Here is a 19,279-nt window from a genome sequence, read left to right on the forward strand (position 1 = left end):
TTAAAAGAATGAACTTATTTATTCTCTATTAAAAAGAGACAGTACATCAAGGTAAAAAATATAAATAACAAAATCATTTAACAGTTAACCACCCACCCTGACTTGGCAGCAATATTTTGCAAAATCATTGTGCAATAATTTTCTCTGGCAGATTAAACTCCACAAAATCCGTGATGCATATCTTTTCTGTTTACATCATAAATCATCCTACAATAGTAAGATAATGTTCTGGCGTATGTATAAAACATCATACAGCAACATGATACATGCTTTATGAAAGCTGGAAAGAAGGAAAGGAGAGAGAATGTCTCCTAATGCTTCCCTTAAACCTTTGACTCAAATTCAAGCAACAGATATTCACTTTCCCATTTGCAGTCCCTTAACAAAGACAGTTCCAAGTACACACACAAATACACATATATTAAGAGGATTTGTTATAAATAGCTATTACTTTTATAGGCAGCTTCAAATATACAATCTTCTGTATGTCTTTAAAAAAATAATGTCCCGGTTTAGTCTAAAAAAAAATAAGAGTTCATCCACAGGTAAATATTCTTAATTAGAACGTGACTCTGTGAATGTCCCGAAGAGTTTGTCCCAGTGTGTGAAGTAAGGAGCATAGTTCGATTTGAATTTCAGGTGGTGGAGATCATGATGCGGAGCTCCTCCGTACAATCCAAAAGGCACGAGCCGGTGAGTTGACCAGGGGAGGTCATACCCAGAATGGTCCTCCACCGACAAACCAATGTTCACGAGGAAGAAAATCATTTCTGTCAAAGGATGGCATCCGAGGAGCAGCGGGTTTATAGCAGCAAAAAATCCCAGTGAGAGCAACTCCCACACGCTGGAATACTGCGTAGTAAGGGCGAACGTCGACACGTGCTTGTGATGCACCTTGTGGAAGGTCTTGTAGAGCCAAGGCACCTTGTGATGAAGCAAATGCCACAGGAAGTACTCAAAATCAAACAGCAGCAGACAAACTGCTACTTGCAGCAGGACTTCAGGCAGCTCTGGAGCTGTCACTGGTAGATTCATGGGTCTCCAGTACCAGTGCAGAAACGTCACCGGGAAGATCAAAACCACGTGGTGATACACACTTTGAATAATGCAAGGCACCATCATTCCAAGACCTGGGTAGTTCTGTGGCTGGATTTTGTATTTTCTCAAGTCTGGTAGTCTAATGCTTAAAAAGTCCAGTGCAATATATGGAAGACAGAAAGCCATGTATGCTGTAAAAGAAAACAGCACTGGAAAAAACGGTGACTTGATCAATGGCTCCTGAGCGGTGACAAAGTCCCAAAGAGACTGCAGGCACAACCTGTCCCGCTGTCCCTCCATCAGAGAGCCGAGCAGCACTCGGTGTGGCAGGCTGCAGTTCATGCTGAGTGCAGTCTGAGGCAGCTGGAAATCCTGCACGCTTTTATGCGGCCTCAAGCACTAACTCCACCCCTAGAAATTCCTACATCACAATGAGTATCGTCAGAGGGGAAGCAATGCGATAGAATGCACTACAATCTCAGAACAGAATTAGCTTGCCAAGGTTAGCAGAGCTCTACAAGAGGCTTGCACAGCAGGAAAAACAAGCAGAAGTGCAGAACCCTAATGCTGGAATTCAGAGAAAGAGCTGGAACATCTTCCCCTCCACTTAGTGCAGACACTTAAAAAGTTGCTGTTTCTAATTAATTTTGAATGGTGTCACCCTTTGTTGTCCTTTTACCTTTATAGATAAGGCAATAAAAATTACCCTTTTCTTTTTTTTTTTTTTTTCCAATGTGACCTGTGGATATCTGGTGGGTAATGGCTGTGTGCAAACACATATTTTCTTAATCATCCCTTGGTTATGAAATAGCCTCAGTTAAAACCTTAAAAAGACCTACAATACACTGGATGATGACAGTCTGGATGTGGTGGCTGCGACTTATCTCCATCTATCACGACATTGGAGGTCACGTTCTCCTTTACATACCTGTATCTACTTGACATGGAAAAATTCACTTGACCTGACTAGATGCAAAATTGAGCTAACCACTTTTGAAGAACATAAGATTCCCCAGTTGCAGAGAAGAATACAGGGTAAAATCTCATTATGCTTCCAGACAGATGCTTAGTGAGCAGTATTACAATATTATTACAATAGTCTCTCGGTATCTCAACAGCTCTATTAGCAAGTTGATATGAAAATACTCCTTTACCCATGTATCAAACTAACATATGCACTTAAAAGATCTACCAGTTAGACCTATGTCCTTTAAAGGATCTTTCTCTGACCACAGGCAAGCACACCACAGGCAGAAGCCAGCGGGCTTGACTCCAATAGTCCTAATTTTCTAAAAACATTTAGAGGCAAATGATGGAAGTTTTTTTATTTAACCACTAAGACATCACTTCTTTTGTGCTTTTAGAAAAAGAAAAACAAAGCTTTGAACATTTAGGGAAACAAAGCTCACCATAAGCTTCCTATGAACTCACCTCTTTTGTCAGTAAAGCATTTATTCTAATATTGGAAATGAGGTCAACTTCCTGGATAACTTTATTACCTTGTTCAGATGATTTTACTCCTTTGCTGATCAGAAAATACATCTGATGGGGCAAATGTGAGACTGTATTTCCTTGCTTCTGAATAATTAAGAATGATTAATTAGCAGACCTTTTCTGAATATGCAGGAATTTGTAACACTAGTTTGCTTTCAGTTTCAACTGTTTTCAATAGATTCTGTTCTCTCCTTAGGCTTCAAGAATTTTACTAAAACAGTAACATATATCTGTGGTATTATTCAGACAATCAGTACGTCCTTGTTGGAGACAGCTTTCTACCTGTTCCACATATACTTTGGAATTCAGATTCCTTGCTGTTATGAGGCTGTTCTGTTGAATTAATTTATTTAGACCATTAACTGTTGTAAATTCAATCCCAGTGCAAGACACTAATCTAACAGATGAGGATCTATATCCAAGAGCTTCATTTCAATCTTCTGACTGCATTTATCCTAACCTCTGTTCCACAATAAGCAGTGTATAACATGATCGCCACCTGGGTCCAAGAATATTCATGTGATTTCTGTTGATTTATAAAGTCACAATCAGAAATTAAGTCTCCCAGATGGGATAAGTGATCCTCTCTTTTATTAAAATTATGCAGGGAATCAATTTATTCTATAACATATTCTAAATCTCACTAAAGGGAGGTTGACATAAAATGCTCAGCTGCCTTAAAGACACTCGTCTGACAAATCCCTACAGATACGCGAAGTCTCAAAGAGTCTTAGAGCCATTGCGGCCCACAAACTAAATTTTAAAGAATAGGCATTTTGCCTGCAGATTAGGTAATAGAAAAATATTCTTAAGTCCCTAAAGGAAAAATAGCGGCATTCTGCAGCGCTATTTCTAGGAAATCCTACAACGCAAAGCGCAAGCAAGGCGCAAGCGAGCAGCGCTTACCTGGGGCGCTGGCGCCGCCCCGAGAGCGCTCCGGAGCGCGGCTCGCCCGCAGCATCCATCGGGAGGATCCATCCCCCGCGCCAGAGGACGGACCCTCATCCTCCAGAACCCCAGCGCAAGCCGCCTGGCTTAGCCGCCAAGTGGCACTGACCACGCATCTCCGCTCTGCTGGCTTCAGCTTCCTTGCCGGCACAAGGTATGACACACCAAAAAAAAAAACAAAACCAAAACCAAAAAACCCAAAAAAAAAAAAAACAAAAAAAAAAAAAAAAAAAAACAAAAAAAAAAAAAAAAAAAAAAAAACAAAAAAAAAAACCACACCAGCTTTTTTCACTTAACTTGCAATGCGGCCAAAGCTTCCCACGTGCTGTAAATGGCTCTCTGAAAAACTCACTCCTGCTACAGAGCTTAGGTTGAAGGGCACATAGTTTGGAATGAGGCCCCACAAAGGGTCTTAAATAGATTCCACATGAGCACAAGATGCAAGCACCTACCACGGGCTGCGCTGTACAAGCTGTAACATAAACAGCACAACACTACAGCGGGTAGGAAGATGAGGGAAAGTTAGCGGGACGGAAAACTAGAACCAACATACTGAAATGGCAGCGTTAGAGGGAAAAAATTCTTTTTCCATCCCCCTCCGTACGGTAGTATTATTGCTGCACCAGAGATAAGGCAACATCCCAGAACATGCTGAGCCTTCTACCGGGAAAAGCGCGCTGGAGAAGAGGGCTGGAGACTTGCTCAGGACCAGCACCAGGGAAGCAGGACAGACACCAGGGGCAGCGGAAAACGGGGCTGGTGCCCGCTCTCGTTTTCAAGGAAGCTGTTAGCATGCTGGCACAACGCGGTGCTCACGCCCGGACTCACCTGCCCGCCGAGCCGGTGCGGGGCGGTTCCGAACGCAGCCCCGCCCCGTCCCTGCCGCAGCCCCGCCCCGTCCCCCCCGCAGCCCCGCCCGCAGCCCCGCCCCGTCCCGCCCGCAGCCCCGCCCCGTCCCGCCCGGTCCCTCCTGCAGCCCGGTCCCGCCCGCAGCCCGGTCCCGCCCGCAGCCCCGCCCCGTCCCGCCCGGTCCCTCGCCGTCCCCCCCCGGTCTCCCGGCGAGCGGCAGCGCCGCCCAGCGCCCACCCGCGCCGCCGCCGCCCGCTGGAGGATAGCGGCGCCGGGAAACGCTCCTCGGCTCGAAGCTCCGGGGATAACGAGCTACGCGCGGTTTAGCAGCAGCGCGGAAAGCTGGTAGGCGCGGGTGTGTCATAGGCTTTATAGGTGGAGGGGGTTCGGAGGGAAGGAGGGCGCTTGGACTCCATCTTAGAGGTCTTTTCCAAGCCTAAATGATTCTACGATTGTAACCTACAGTCCCCTTATGTTTGATTAATCTGCATGTTCAAATGCAGGATCTGGATACAAATAACAGAGATGAAACTCTCCTCCTCGCATCCCTGGTAAGCGGCTTTGAACCCTGAGCCCACACGGATGCTGAGAATTTCTCTTCAGTTTTGATTAAAAACTTTCGCTTAAACACATAATACTTTTCTTAACAGAACCGACACATTTCCTTTATCAAATTTTTAATCTCCACCTCTCCCATCAAGCTTCATTGAAAACCTCTCCAGCCAGTAAAAAGCATAATCAAAGGTCACTTTAATTAATTTTGAACAATGGCTAATGATGGAAAACTGCCAGTGAAGTAAATTGCTAATTCTCAAGCTTTACCTTAATAGGATCAGTTTTCAAAATAGTAACCATGAGGAAAACATCCTAAAATTCTTTCATTCAGAATTCCTAACTCAGGAATGAGAAATTTATTTGCATTCTCAGCAACTCACAGACATGATTTCTGCAAGAGTCCAAACGCAATGCAGACACTTCCACGCAGAAAATAAGAATTAAGCAATCATGTTACAGGTGTGGCTAGTGTCCATCCAACCTTCTTAATTTTCTATTTCAATGATTTTGATCATATAAAGTTTTATGAAAATAGGCTGCCAGGAAGAAAGGCAAGCTCCTTATGGGCTACGCTGCAGCCTGAGTTTGCATTTTATAAGACAATGAAGGGAGATGTCATTATAAATGCTTTCATCACCAGAATATCTTCCACCAAGAGTCATTTTATTAGATACGCAAAAACCTATCCAGCCATCAAGGTTTCTCTCTCACATCTTACAGAGTAAAGCTATTTGTAACTTTTTATGATATTAAGGCACTTCTGTTTCGTTTGGAGGGGGGTTGTTTGTTTGGTTTTGGTATGGCACATTCACTATAAATAATTTATAGAAAAATGTTGTTCCCAAGCTGACAAAACTGTTTCTCTCACAGGGTCCAAGTGGAGTAGGAGGTCTGTTCTACCACCTCTTCCTATGCTGAGGCACTTCTATACTGCTTGAGTTGATGTATAAACTTTTATCATGTGTTATCACTAGCCATGGAATCACCAACCAGGGTAAAAATGCTCTGCGTGGAGCTAGTGCATCATTCAGTACACTCCACTAACAAACACACACTCCACCATCCTTAGGCCTTCTGCATGAAATGAACACGGTAAATACACTTGCAGAAAAAAAAATTACAAAAAAATCCTGGTCAAGTTCCAAGCGCAACATGAGGACAAATCCACGTCTTTATGTCTGTGTTCTCTCTCATATGTCTGGTTGTTATACATCTCTCAAAGCCCTGGACCGTGCATTCTCTTCAGCTGCACACAGGTCTGTGAGTCTGCCAATCCATCAGCTGAACAGGGGCTACTTTCTTCTGGCTTTCTAGCAGTCGCTAAATGCTGAGACCAAGCCAGCAGGAAGCATCCCATGCCCTCTGTTAAGGCAGTGCACTTTCACACTGTCCAAAGCTGATGTTCAGCCAGCCTTCAACAGCACGTACAGACAAACCTGTAACACAAGAGGTCCACAGAACAGGCACTCAGTGTCTAAGATCTGCTTAGAAAAATGTACTGTTCATCACTGAACTCTTAATTCATCACAGGTGATTCTAAATAGACCAAGCTTCTCAATTGTCTCCTCTGTGTTTGGGGTGGCTTATTTTGCACAATTCTTTCCACTGACATCTCTCCAAGTTTCTGTCACACAGGGCCTGCAACTTAATGAGTCTGGGAGAACTAAAGCAGCTCCCAATTTCCTTACTCCAGTGAAGCAGAGAAGCTCCATAATGGCTTTTGTGTAAACCTTCCAGTGTTCTAGCTTTATTTCCAGGCACACACAGTGTTCATCAGCTGACAAAGGTAGCGACACGTAGGATTTAATACACTCTACTGTCTCGACTGCACAACTGCAGGATTCAGAATGTAAGAAAGGTATAGCCTGAGCACATTCATTATTGAAGGTGACAAAGGTCAAAAGCTGGTTCATGTGTACTGTGGCAAGGATTAGCTCCCTGCCTTACTATGTGATTAAATGCCATTTATGAGATTACCAGACAGTCTGTTAAGCAATCCAATTACACAAGGTTTAAGAATATGATACAAGAAGCTTACCACTACATCAGTAATTCAAAAGAAGCCTCACCTGAAGGCTTAGAAAATTACTCCATCTTGTGAGTAATTATTTATAATTAGTACCTTACTTCAAAGTCTCAAAGAAGTCCACCTAAATAAGAATGTCCTTTTATGCTTGGGAAAAGCTTTCTTCAGGGAAAAAATAAAATTGAAGTTTACTTAGCTATTTTACATTTTTTCTGTACTTGTTCTGTGGATTAATAGTTGTGAAAAATAGACTTGGCTTTCTGAATTCCATCCCAAAGATTCCCATGCATTCATAAAACAGGAAGTGAAACACCACACAACTCCAAACTCCAAGCAGGTCTCATGTTTATTGAAATAGCTCAAGCTTAATAAACATGATGCACATGGCTCTTGCCATACCACATACCCTCACAACTGTTAAATTAGCCACCTTGGATTCCTACAGAAGCTTCCTTTCAGCACAGCAAAGTAAAGCACATCCAGCTGACACAAAGGTAAAGCAGACTTAAAGGTCCTGGTAGGAATCACAACCAAAGTCTCATGAACCAATGAACCACTTTGTCCCTAAACAACACCTGAGAATTCCCTGAGTCTGAATTAGGAATCAAAAAAAAAAAAACCAAAAAAAACCAAACAAAACAAAAAAACCAAAAAAAAACCAAACAAAACAAACCAAAACAACAACAACAAAAAAAAAAAAAAAAAAAAAAAAAAAAAAAAACACCACCACCACAACAACAACAAAAAAACCCCCCACACCTACCCAAAGAAACAAGTCCCAATTTACTACCTGTTCTATTTCTGCAAATTTTTTTATTTCTTTTTTATTTTTTTACAAAATAAGTTTGTCTCAATTTAAAATGCATTATTTCCTATGACACATAAAAAGGCTCTTTATCCTGTTGGGATTACTGAAGAAATCTGGGTTGAATCCAGCTATGGCGCTGGGTTGAATCTAGCTAGAAATTATCATCTGGACTGAGGCAACTGACTCTGGAGATTGTTCATTTCGCACAGAACTTTTATGCCTCTCGGAGAAACCCAAGTCCTCTGCACAGTCAATGGAAAGAGCTCCAAAGTCAGCCCCCTGAGGCAGATGTGAATCCTCTTCCCCATTAAATGGGGTCTTAAACCCAGCTTGAAGTAGAAACTGAGACAAATCAAGCTGCTGTAATACTGTCAGGCTTCTCCAGGCTATTATTCAGTTCCTGAACACAGTGGTGGGGAGCACCCTCTGAGCAGTTAAGATCTTCAATGATCAGAGATCTTCAATGGAGCAGATAATTAAGGGGAAAAGTCCACAGAAATTAAGTTGCTCAAGCTGTAGAATTAATGCTTTGTCTCTCCTCTCACCACCAGTAGACTGGGGGAGCTTGTTCTCTAGTTAGTGGTCAGTGCAAAACACAAGTATGTTACATCACTCTCCTTGAAAGCCACAGTCTATTGACAAAGTTAACGGAAAGTGGTTCTGTTTGAACATTACTCGTTCCAGGAATCTGCCAGGGCAAATTGTGACCTCTAGCCACAGCTGGTATGTGAAACACTAAAGGTTTCAGGGACACCATCAAAGCAAGAAAATGCAGCAATGAATCAGTCCCAAAATCTGAGATTTTAACTGACAGTGGTTTCTCTGGCTTCACCACAGTTCTTCTGGGCAATATTGAAAAGCGAAATAATCTGATTTTATGTGTTGGCTAAAATAATACCACAGCAAAAAGTCATTAAGTGCTTTGTAAAGTGCCAGCACCAAATAGGTCACTGCAGTACAAGAAGTACTTCTCAAAGGTACTTAGAAATGGCCGCATACTGAGAAATGGCAGTGTTTTATGCACAGTGAAATACTTGTTGTAAGTGTCAAGCACCTGAGATGCTGAATGGACTAACTTGTCTAATTTGTCTTTCAGACAAGTGACTAAATTTATGTGCACATGACATACTCCTTTTGTGCTAAGTCCTACTGCTGTGTTTTGAGTACCACACCACTGTGTGCAAAATCAGCAACATACTGTGAAGAGAGAGAAATAATACTGAGAAAAAAACAACCAAATATGAATCCATTTAGTCATTGCTAGCATTTTAAAAATGCATCATCCTAAGCAATGTAGCATTATTGCCATAAAAGTGTATTTTCCAAAATCTGACCAATTCCTGGTGAACCAATACTCTGAAATACCATGTCAGTTTAGAGATAACTTCCTAATCATGTTAATTATTTCATTATACATGCGGTAAGGTGCATCAAGGCCCCAGATGAAATCCAGATGTTCCCACTCTGGAATGTTTTTGTGGTAAACCAAATTGGTGATCTGAGTGAGCAGCATAGCAATATCCTTTGGGTCTGCCAGCCAGTCCTGTCCACCAGTCCACACCGCTGTTGGTACAGTCATCTCTTTTATTTTGTAGAGAGGAGGAGTAGACTGAGGAGAGGGAAAATGAAAACAAAGCATTAGGAAAAAAAAAATCTTCAGTATGATCCTACACTGCAGGTGTAACATACTAGCAACTGCAGGAATGTGTCAGATACTCATTTTCTCTCTTGGACAGCTAGAGATGGAGTCCTGGCTCAACCAAAAATATAACTGCAAGAGTCCTGCAATATTATAGCATGTGAAGCAGTGAAGATGTGGTCTGAGGAGTTTACAAAGACAGAAGGGTAATAGGATGTCAGAGAATGCACCCCATTCAAGATATTTCAACTCTAATCTGAGGCCAAAAGTGACTGTTACTCTGAAAGTATGATACTGCAGTATTTTGCAGTCACTAAGAGACAAGGGATAAAATATTTCTGGCATTGCACACAGCAATTTAGAAACAAAAATGCATGGAGACTAAACAGACTAAAGATAAACAATAGACATGAACTGACAGCCTGTGCCTTATGATGAGAAGTGCAAGGAGGGTCTCATGATCTAGGGTGGCAGGACTTCCCCTCAAGAAATTGTGTGCCACCACAGCTTCATATCCAAATGTGAGCCCCACACTGACTTAGGACTACCTCTAAGCTCTACAGTACTGGCTGGTTTCTTTTTTTTATTGTTTTGGCAAAAACAGATCTCCAGTTTGGTTACTGGATAACGCTAACAGCTCTTCAGCATGCAGCATAAATATAGCACCCAGAGAAGTGCCCAAGGATTATTTTCTGTGACACTCTAGAATTCTGGATGTAAAAGGTGTCTACCTGGTTGTAGTGAGCCATATTTGCAGCTTTGCTTCCCCAGTCGTAAGCTTTGAGTTCCCCAGTCCTCACAGCCTAGAAATAAAAAAATACACATACAAAGAATAGCAACACTACTACCACAAGAATTAAAAGTTGTAGTAATCTGGAGAACTGCAAATGGCACTCTACACAAGAAACAGTGGAATGCCAAATATTAACAAGGACAAGTGTCACTGCTTTGCCCAGTGTCACAGGAATGGAAAACATTAACATTCAATACCATTAGACCTTATCCCTTAAGATTTCAGACTCTCTCACAGCAATGATAGAAAAGATTAAGGAAAACAGCTTAGCGTATCCAAAGCCAGGATGTGACAGCTCCATGTTTACTTCTGAAATACTTACCTTGATGTCTAAACGTGTATGAATAAAGCAGGGAACTTTCTTGTCAAACCTACTCTGCATAATTTACCATCTATTGTTTTTTTCAGAAACAGAAGTTTATATAATAGGGAACTGGAGAAAAAAAAAATCTTCACAAGTTTCTTTCTGAGCCAACCCTTGAACAGCTGTGTACAGTAGAACAGATTGCCTCTCATTAGGTGACCAAATCCAGCTACAAGATCACAAGTAGCACTGACCACTGCTTCCACGGCAAATGTCTCATTTGTCAGACTGCTGACCAAGCTTCAGTCACAACAGCATCACAGGCATGAAAGGGTGCATTGAGATGAACATCAAAATATACTAATAAAATATAAAATGAAGCCAAACAGAATAGAACAGAATATCTGCTGCTTTTCACTGGCTAAAAATACAACTTGTAATCAAAACAGGGTTTGCTGAAAGGGAAGCAAATACTTGTTACAGCATCTCTCTCAGGTAAGTTATTCTGCTGTATTTTTTGTTGACTGAGGTACTTCTAGTTACAATATTTTCAAAGAAATACAGAAGAGGGGTGAACCACCATAAATCCTTATCATGAAAGCAGCTGCAGTGAACAGCTGCCATTCTAACTTTTGGCAGTTCCAAATTTCACTTGGGCTAGGCTGCACATATATTTTGGCATTTTATTTCATTTAAATATCAGACACATCAATATTCTACACACAAACTAGAGTCATGGGCACTTTAGATTCTGGAAACCCTACCTGGCTCCAGTGGATCATGTTTTGTACAGATGTTCCTGCAGGGCAGTGTGTTGAATACACATCCACTCGGCTCTGCAACAAGATCATTAACATGGTTTACTGCTCCTCATAGTGCATCAGTTCCACCCATTGTTGCTTCCTGAACAACTAACAAACTATTTCATTCCACTTAAAGCTGTCATAAACAAAAGTTAACTGGAGCCATACATACAGATTGAGATGAGTTAAAACATTTGGGGGATTAATTGCATTAAACAACACAACTCTCGAGCTGAATTTTAAACCTAATAATGGTATCACTTAAGCATTTTTTATATATTCAGCCAATACTGTCTTAGAGTTCACAATAACTTAGCTATTAAAGAAAGTCACTAGAACGCACCATATTCAAGTTTCTCTCGTTAAAACCACATAGAAGAAAGAATAGGTTGCCACAAAGGTCATCGAGTATTCTGTGGGTACAAACATGTGTAGCAAGCCACTTCAGCAAGAGATTCTGAGGGAGGAATTGTTTCTTTCCAAACATGTCCTACAAAACAGCAAACACATAGGACAAACATGTAATTGCACAGAATGACCTATTTTCAGGTTTTATACTACAACACTCTTGACGTAATTTGCATTTGCACTGGTGACAGGTGTGTCATATGAAAATCATTGATCTCCTTATCAGCGCTGGCATGGTGATGATGCAGTCCATTAAACCCATAAAAAGTACGTGAGAACTGGGAAAATCTTGCAAGAATTTCAAACCTAACCTCAAAATCAAATACATTTTAAATTCAATAGTTTACAATTATACTGTACAGCTTTTTTACATCAGATTGTTTAAGGCTAAAGTATGTTAAGTTCTGCCTGCTAATTTTAAATGGCTTTGTACTTGCAACTTCCTCACTTCAAACCATGAGAGAAAAACAAGTTGCATGAGATGTGGTGATCACTTCCTCTTGGTGGGTATTTTTTAACATTCAAGGACTTTAAAATATCCACTGAAAACTTCCTTAAAAGTGACACAGCTCTTTAAAGATATGTCTGTCACGGTCAGGTTCTCCCTGCACTCCAGTTTTTTGCAAGTCACCATGAGAATCAAGTTCCTCAGCACAACATGAACATCTGCACAAGGCACTGATCAGCTGCTAGTCTCATTAGACAAAGTTCATTATGCAAGGAATAGGCGATCACAATGATTAGTGATGCTTTTATGTTAACTGCCTTCAGAGCGAGGAACTAGTACTACAGACGGACTTTAAAACAATTTTAAGCTAGATCAGAAGGAGGTTTGAACAAACAGTTCTGTGTGGGAATCTCCATGGGTGGTGGAAAGAAAAGTGATTGTTAAAAATGACACACAGCAGGGTGTTCACAGTGTCTGACTTCAGGCACTTACTGCAGCCTGCCTCATTCCCCTTGGTGTTAATGGGGAAAAGGTAAACTCCTCCAGTGGATGATTCACAGCATCTAAATAAAGCTGTGGCTCTTAATCACCCTCTGAAGGATCTCCTTCCAATACTAAATGGCTGATTGTGAAACAAATCTGTTAAATTTCAAGACAACTCATAAACTGTATTCTGTATAAAAATACTATACAACTTTTCTAAAACACAGAGACTAGTTAATCACATGATTTCCCTAGCTTAAATTCTAGAAACATGTAAACGGAAAAACAATTCTATTCCACCTATTAAGCTGTAATTGTAAAATACTACTTAAAACTTATGCAAATTGTCTCACTAGACAGTAATAAAGCTACAGAAGACACTGCTGACTTCAATAGCATCATTATGATAAAACTGACCCAGAATCCTTGTCATATGTTACTCTCTAATCTACAGTTACTGACATTCTTTGCTATGCTATTTTCGGATAGAAAGGGGCATACCTCATTTGGCTTGAAATATTTACACTCAAATACAAACCTTGAGCAGCGTGTCAGGAAACAATCCCAATTTTACCAGAGGGCTAGTTGCAAACTTGACTGTAGCTACTGGTGCCAAGGCAAAGAACACTTTGATTTTCTTAGCCAGCTGTGGCAATGTTGAAAAAGCAATAAAAGCTGTAAATAATATAAGAACAATTAACATACCTCACTGACAAAAGTTAGATAAGAATTTTACCTGGCAGAAATTCTACAAAAATCTATGAGTAAGTATGCAAAAGTATTTTTAGATTAATAGTTTGACTCCAGTATCTAGTATTAGGTTAAATAATGTAAATTAACCTAGTTACTACAAATCCCAAATTAAACACAGTAATTCAGAAGACTTGCTTTTTTCCAGAAAGTAATTTAATGCTTACTAACCCAACATGCCTAGCTCTTTCTACTAGAAGGTCTAAAGCACATGAGCCAGGCCTTAAATGCAGCAAAATATTCTGGGGAAAAAAAAAAAAAAAAAAAAAAAAAGTCTGTGAATCTTTATTCTCTGTGTCTGATGAGTCTAATTTTATTATCTATAACTCATCAAAAAATTTTAATGTGACTTCAGTTTATCATTCCAACAGCTTCCCACTTTTAAATACACACGAAAAGATTTAGTTTTTTCATTTTAATGCTGATGAATATTCCAAAAAGACACTAAAAAACAAAAGCAGTAGTTTTCAAGAGTCCTAGTTTTTAATCACTAAACCACATATGTGGAACTTGATACCATTGCAAAGACAATATATTCTAATAAATGCATCTCTCCACATACCCATTGTGGTGCCCTGTGAATGGCCAACATAAAATACTTGTTCCTGGCCAGTTTTCTTCAAAATAAAGTCCACTGAGGCTGGAATGTCATACTTGGCCATTTCATCAAAGCTACAAATCAAAAGCAGAAAGTCAGTTGTGTAAGAGGTCAGTGAGGAACAGCTGCACAGGGCTTTCCTGCACAGATCAGTTGTGTGAACATAAAGAAAAGCTTCTTTTGGATGAAACAGAACTCTGATGATTGAGTTTTCAGTTTTCTACTGACCACCTATGAGTTTCAGCACACTATACCAAACTCAGAACTCCCCTTTTACTGTCCCTACATGTGTGACAACACATGTAAGCAGAAAAAAAAAGTCCTGCCAGTTCACAATGTGACTGGATAGCAAAACAAGGATACCTGAAAATCCAGAATTCTTCCTGCTTCACTGTGAAGTGTGTGTGTTTCCTGGACCAGGTGTTCCCTCTGCTGTTTCCCAGCCATACATCATAGCCAGCATCTGCCAGCATAAAGCCAAGGCTGTTGTAATCCAAGTTTGTGATCCAGTTGCTGGCATCTGCAAGCAAACCATGCTGCAGAAACACAGCAGGCCTTGGACCTGAAAAAGAAAGTGTTTATAATAGATCCCTGTTCATTTGGCATTGCATACCTAAGAATAATTCAAGTGAGCTGTTGAAAAACTGCAAATCTACTTGAGTATTTAATCTACTTGACTTAATCTACTAAGAACAGGAATTTGTATAATGGTCATAGTGCCATGAAATCACATGCTTTTTCACCAAAAGCTACTTTTTATCGTTAAGAATTTTAAACTCAACTTCTTGCAGCAACTTCTTAGTTTCATAACTTGAAGCTTAAAACAGGTAAGTGTGCAGTAAATAAACATGAGAAAAGTAGGAGCTACAAGAAAAATATAGGTAGCCCTTAGAACTGTTTCAAGCTCACAAACTCAGAAAAGTGGCCCAAACACAGTGGCAGTTTTAATACTTATGAACTTTGCCCTGGCCCCAAACCTGGGCAAGGCATTCCCATGTATGTACTACTGAGGTCTTTGTTTTCCAGCCATAAGCAATGCCAAACCACTGTGCTGAGCTATGGAAATCTCTGCAACTGGTACTGATATTATCTATGTGCAACACCCTTCCATCACCAAAGCTCTGGCAAAACCTGAAGAGCAGTCCAGTAGCCAACAAAGGAATCTGTGTTTCAGAGGACTTTCTCCCCTTAATTTAAGTAGTTATAAGAACCACAGTTAAGGCCCAGGTAGAATTTAAGAAGACCCTTTTGACTTCCCTGTCCTGAGAAGGGAAATGGCACTTTAATGTGGAATACACATTTAAAAATTGAAGGCTCCTGCTTCTACACAAAGAAAAATCAATTAACATCTAATCCCTTGGGAGAAACAAGACCTTCAGAAACTAGAAAGACCTGTCTCTGGTTCTCACAGAAGCACAGGTGTTTTGGCTCTTACTTCTGCTCTGAAAACTGAAAACAAGTAACACGGTAACTAGCTCAACACCAGAGATTACCCAGGAATTTACCTCCTACAGTGACACATCACTCTGCTATGATGCAGACTCACACGGTACTTCTTCCATTGATAATTTAGACTTGGATCTTTCAGCAGAAACAGATAAATCACAACTTTCAGTCACCTATATCATCCATCACAGCTCATGTCTATAAATGTTTGCTGCAAGTTTCAAATTTCAAAAGAACAGTACTCTCCTTTTCTGGAAATCTTTATACTTGTGGCAAGGAACCTTTTGAGTGCCTGTTTTTCCCACTTTGTTAAAAAACCGACATGGCATACTGTCCAGGCAAGCAGAACAAATGTCCAGCAGTGCCCAGCTGGCACTGGAGACAATACAGTTCAACAGAACTGTTTACCCTGCTGCACTAATACTTAATTGTCTTATAAACAGGATTGTCAAGCCTCACATTGAACTTGTTTTCAGTAAAGTTCCACTTACTGTTGATACCTTCTTCCCTTTTACTAAACTCAGATCAACCAGCTTTTGAATTTTTGAAGAACAGGCTCTCCTCAAGCTGCTATTGCGTGTTTCATAACATTGGAAGGGGAAAACTGTTTAACTGCCTTACTGCTTTAATTCTGTTCTCATATTAGCATCCAATTTCTGCCAGTTCCTTTTTCACTTTACCAAGCAGTCACCAGATCTCCATGTGAATTGCACAATCATATGACAAACTGACTTGGATAATAATAAGGATTTTCTATCACCTATGATCCTAAAAACCCCAGAGGTGGAATAAAAAAGGTGGGTCCTTAAACTACTCTTTCTGCATAGAACATTTTGTTCTCTTCACTACAGACCCAAGAAGCTGAAGACAGATTTACTTCCACACCCTTCTCACCCATGCTATGCAGTTGCTTTAGGGTTGTTAAGTAAAACGAAAAATCCTTAATGTTTTGCTTTTAGGCTCTCTGTACATTTCTTTTTTTTTTTTCCCTGAAGAATTGAGGGATTTGTTCCAAAAGAACATGTGGATACATAATTCCAAGGAATCCTATTCACATTATGCAGGTATTGCAAAAGAAAAATACGTCATATATACGCTAAGTCAGCAGTAACGCATCATTGGTATCTTTCTGAGAAAAGATACCAAGTCTATAAAAACTTAAGATCAACATGAACTTTGAAATCTGCGTTCTCCCAGGAGCTCATACTTCCTCAAATGTGGTCAGTAATCCTTGTTTTTTCAAATTAAAGCACTCTGCAAAACATGAACTTGGGGTCGAGGGTGTGGCAAGGAATATGTGGAGAATTCCCAGAAGTCAGGAAACTTCTGTTTACTTATATCATCAATGAAGGATTCAACAAAATCAGCAGGTACAAAGGCAACCTTTTTTCCAGTGGGCTTCTCTGAAATTAAATACAAAGACACCTGCCAGTTTTGACGGGGCTCATCCATGCACTGATCTTTACACACCCCTTGTGAAAGACAACTGACAGTGCAAACATCCTAACTCATACAAAACCAACAGATAAGCTCAGGAAGGCTGTTGCTCGGCCTTTGACAGGGGAGAGGGTTTTTCCACAGGTCTCGTTCACACCCAAGGCTATTGGACAATCATAAATTTCCTTTGTGAGCTTCATGTTTTTACCTGTAATCCTAGGATTTCTTCAGTCCAAAGTATTCTGAGGCAACCCTTAGAATATGTAACTTCTATGCAAATGGACTGCTGTTATATGAACGTCTGTAGGAACTTCTGTAAGGGATGGTGGCAAGACTGATAACAAATTCAGCCACTGCAGAGACTGGTCATTCCATACACGGTGTACAAGAACAGCAAGTCAAAAGGTACGTGTCTCTCTTCGTCCATGTCTCATTTTTAAAGCACTCTGTTATTCAGTCCTCACAAAGCCTTTTCCCATATCGCTCCCTTGTAAGTTTGAGCTTACATTAGCACTATATTCTCTGTCCCCCACCTCCTCACCTGTACACCCCTTGCATCTCCTCCATTGTTTTAAACCACAGTAGTCCTTAATCTTCATCTGGATTATTACAGGAACAAAAGTTTTATAAATCAAAGATAGCTTTTTCATTCTTTCTTTTCCAAGAAGACATAAATCATACCTTCGCCTCCTTCACGGCCTTTTCTTCCATAAGGTATTCTGTTAATGGAAAGAATATATCCATCTTCTGTTGTCACTTCATATTCCTCACTAGGGTATCCTCTGAAGGTAATAATTTCACTCTGAGGAGAGAAAATAAACCATCTTGGAACCAGATTGTCAGGCTCCTCAGTCCAGGAACACATGCAAAGGGGTTTCTTCTAAAGACTGGAATGTGGAATTAAAGGGTGTGGTAGTAATGTGCCATCTGCCTATCAGGCAGACTTCCTTAATAAGACATCCAAGTACAGACTCAGGAACTAGCCAGACTGAATCCTAGGAATCTCCAAGGGCTCCCTAGCCCAGGTCCCAGCCACATGGTGCTTACAGCGAGAAAGAAGATGAAGTGTTGAAAAGGAGATTATGGCAACAGGGCAAAACACCAAGACGCAGGTTTCTCTGACAAAAGTTGAAACTGTCTGCTCTCAAGAAAAGAAGTAACAAACAAGTGAGAACAGAAGAAAGTCACTGGCACCACTGCAACATATGGAAGGAGGGAAGAATGAGCCATTTCTTACCTTTCTCCTCAAACCTTATTCCCAGTACAAAGCTTTTAAGTGACTTTGCTATCAAAGCAAACAGGAAAATAATAATAAAAGTCTCCAAACCTGTTTAATGCTATGATTTCATTATTAGGTTTAATATCTTGTCTCTTATGTCTTGGGATTTATGTTATTTTATTTTGATGCAACTCCACTAGGGCAGTGAACTTGCTATGTCATTGGTTTTATGACACCAACAATCCCTTGAGAAAATCTAAGAAATACAAGACACAATCAGAGTTGTTCTCTTAGACTGCTGGGCAAGGAAGAGGAGAAGAATTTGATTAAGCACGCTATTTCTTTTAAATACGTCTTTAAATATTCACAGTGACATTAACATTCCAAAATTATTTTAAGGTTAAGTGCTATTCCAATGTTAACTAGCCTTAGACTAAATTCCTCTTTTCAGTCCTTTAAACTGTATTTACATGATCCAAGCACTTCTATTCTTATACACCTTAAACATTTCTATCTCCTCACACATGTGAAAAACTGGCACAGTTTAGACAGGGCAGAGGAAAGAGCAACTAATACCGGCTACCCACAGGAAATATTTCAGGAGTCAGATGCTGCAGCAAAAGAACAAAGTTAAGAGAGTAAATCCCAAGTGGGGAGAAAAGCAGTCGGGGATAAGAACACAGAAGAACGGCGCTCGGAATTTCACCGCTTTTCACGAACATCCGCTTTTATAGCGGTTCCGAAAGACTGTCGCAAAGAGCCGCTAGCAAAAGTTCACGGGTCTGGGTCAGGAAAAAAAAAGTGAGAGAAAGATCAAAAATAGGCAACAGTTGACCAAGACGGACCTGGAAGTAGAAGAGAAAGGGGACATGAAAGCCTTGGGTGCGAGCGGCTGCAGCAGCGGTCTGGCCGCTGGCAGGTGTCCGAAGCCCCCGGGGATGTCACCGCGGCTGCCCGGCTCGCCCGGCCTCCCCCTGCCCCGCTCCGGCCCGCGGCCGCGCCACTCACGATGTTCATGTTCGTTTCGGGGTCCACGTTCCTCCTCCCTGCGGCGAACGCGCCCGAGCCGGCGATGCTCTGCAGCAGGAAAGCAGCGACCACCAGGCCCCGCATCCTCGTCCGGCGAGAAGGAGCCGGTACACGGCGGAGAAGCAGAACCCGGCACTACGGCGGCTGCGAGCGGGCCCGATCGAGGCTTTAGAGCCACTCCTCGGTGACAGGGGCGGGGGCAGC

The 19,279-nt window shown here is 41.0% G+C and overlaps 2 protein-coding genes across 2 annotated transcripts; both read right to left on the reverse strand.

Annotated features, from left to right (window-relative positions):
- On the reverse strand, positions 1–3,516 carry CH25H (cholesterol 25-hydroxylase). The gene is made up of 2 exons (XM_040071497.1): positions 3,439–3,516; positions 1–1,459 (listed from the first exon to the last, which is right to left on the reverse strand). The coding sequence occupies exon 2, from the start codon at positions 1,378–1,380 to the stop codon at positions 556–558; it is 825 nt and encodes a 274-aa protein (XP_039927431.1). The 5' UTR covers positions 1,381–1,459; positions 3,439–3,516; the 3' UTR covers positions 1–555.
- A 4,187-nt stretch (positions 3,517–7,703) lies between these two features.
- On the reverse strand, positions 7,704–19,279 carry LIPA (lipase A, lysosomal acid type). Its single transcript, XM_040071689.2, has 9 exons — positions 19,055–19,279; positions 17,509–17,629; positions 14,308–14,506; positions 13,909–14,018; positions 13,135–13,271; positions 11,601–11,747; positions 11,219–11,290; positions 10,089–10,160; positions 7,704–9,327 (listed from the first exon to the last, which is right to left on the reverse strand). The coding sequence occupies exons 1-9, from the start codon at positions 19,157–19,159 to the stop codon at positions 9,088–9,090; spliced, it is 1,203 nt and encodes a 400-aa protein (XP_039927623.1). The 5' UTR covers positions 19,160–19,279; the 3' UTR covers positions 7,704–9,087.

Source organism: Hirundo rustica, chromosome 8, assembly GCF_015227805.2.
Source record: "Hirundo rustica isolate bHirRus1 chromosome 8, bHirRus1.pri.v3, whole genome shotgun sequence".
Lineage (NCBI taxonomy): Eukaryota > Metazoa > Chordata > Aves > Passeriformes > Hirundinidae > Hirundo > Hirundo rustica.

Excerpts from the sequence above, each read along its gene's own strand:
- LIPA (XM_040071689.2), bottom strand. The coding sequence starts at position 19,159 with ATGCGGGGCCTGGTGGTCGCTGCTTTCCTGCTGCAGAGCATCGCCGGC. Across the intron at positions 13,272-13,908 it reads TTCACAGGGCACCACAATGG|CTTTTATTGCTTTTTCAACA; the intron begins GTATGTGGAGAG and ends TATTATTTACAG. Across the intron at positions 11,291-11,600 it reads ACGAGAGAAACTTGAATATG|AGCCGAGTGGATGTGTATTC; the intron begins GTGCGTTCTAGT and ends ATCTTGTTGCAG.
- CH25H (XM_040071497.1), bottom strand. The coding sequence starts at position 1,380 with ATGAACTGCAGCCTGCCACACCGAGTGCTGCTCGGCTCTCTGATGGAG.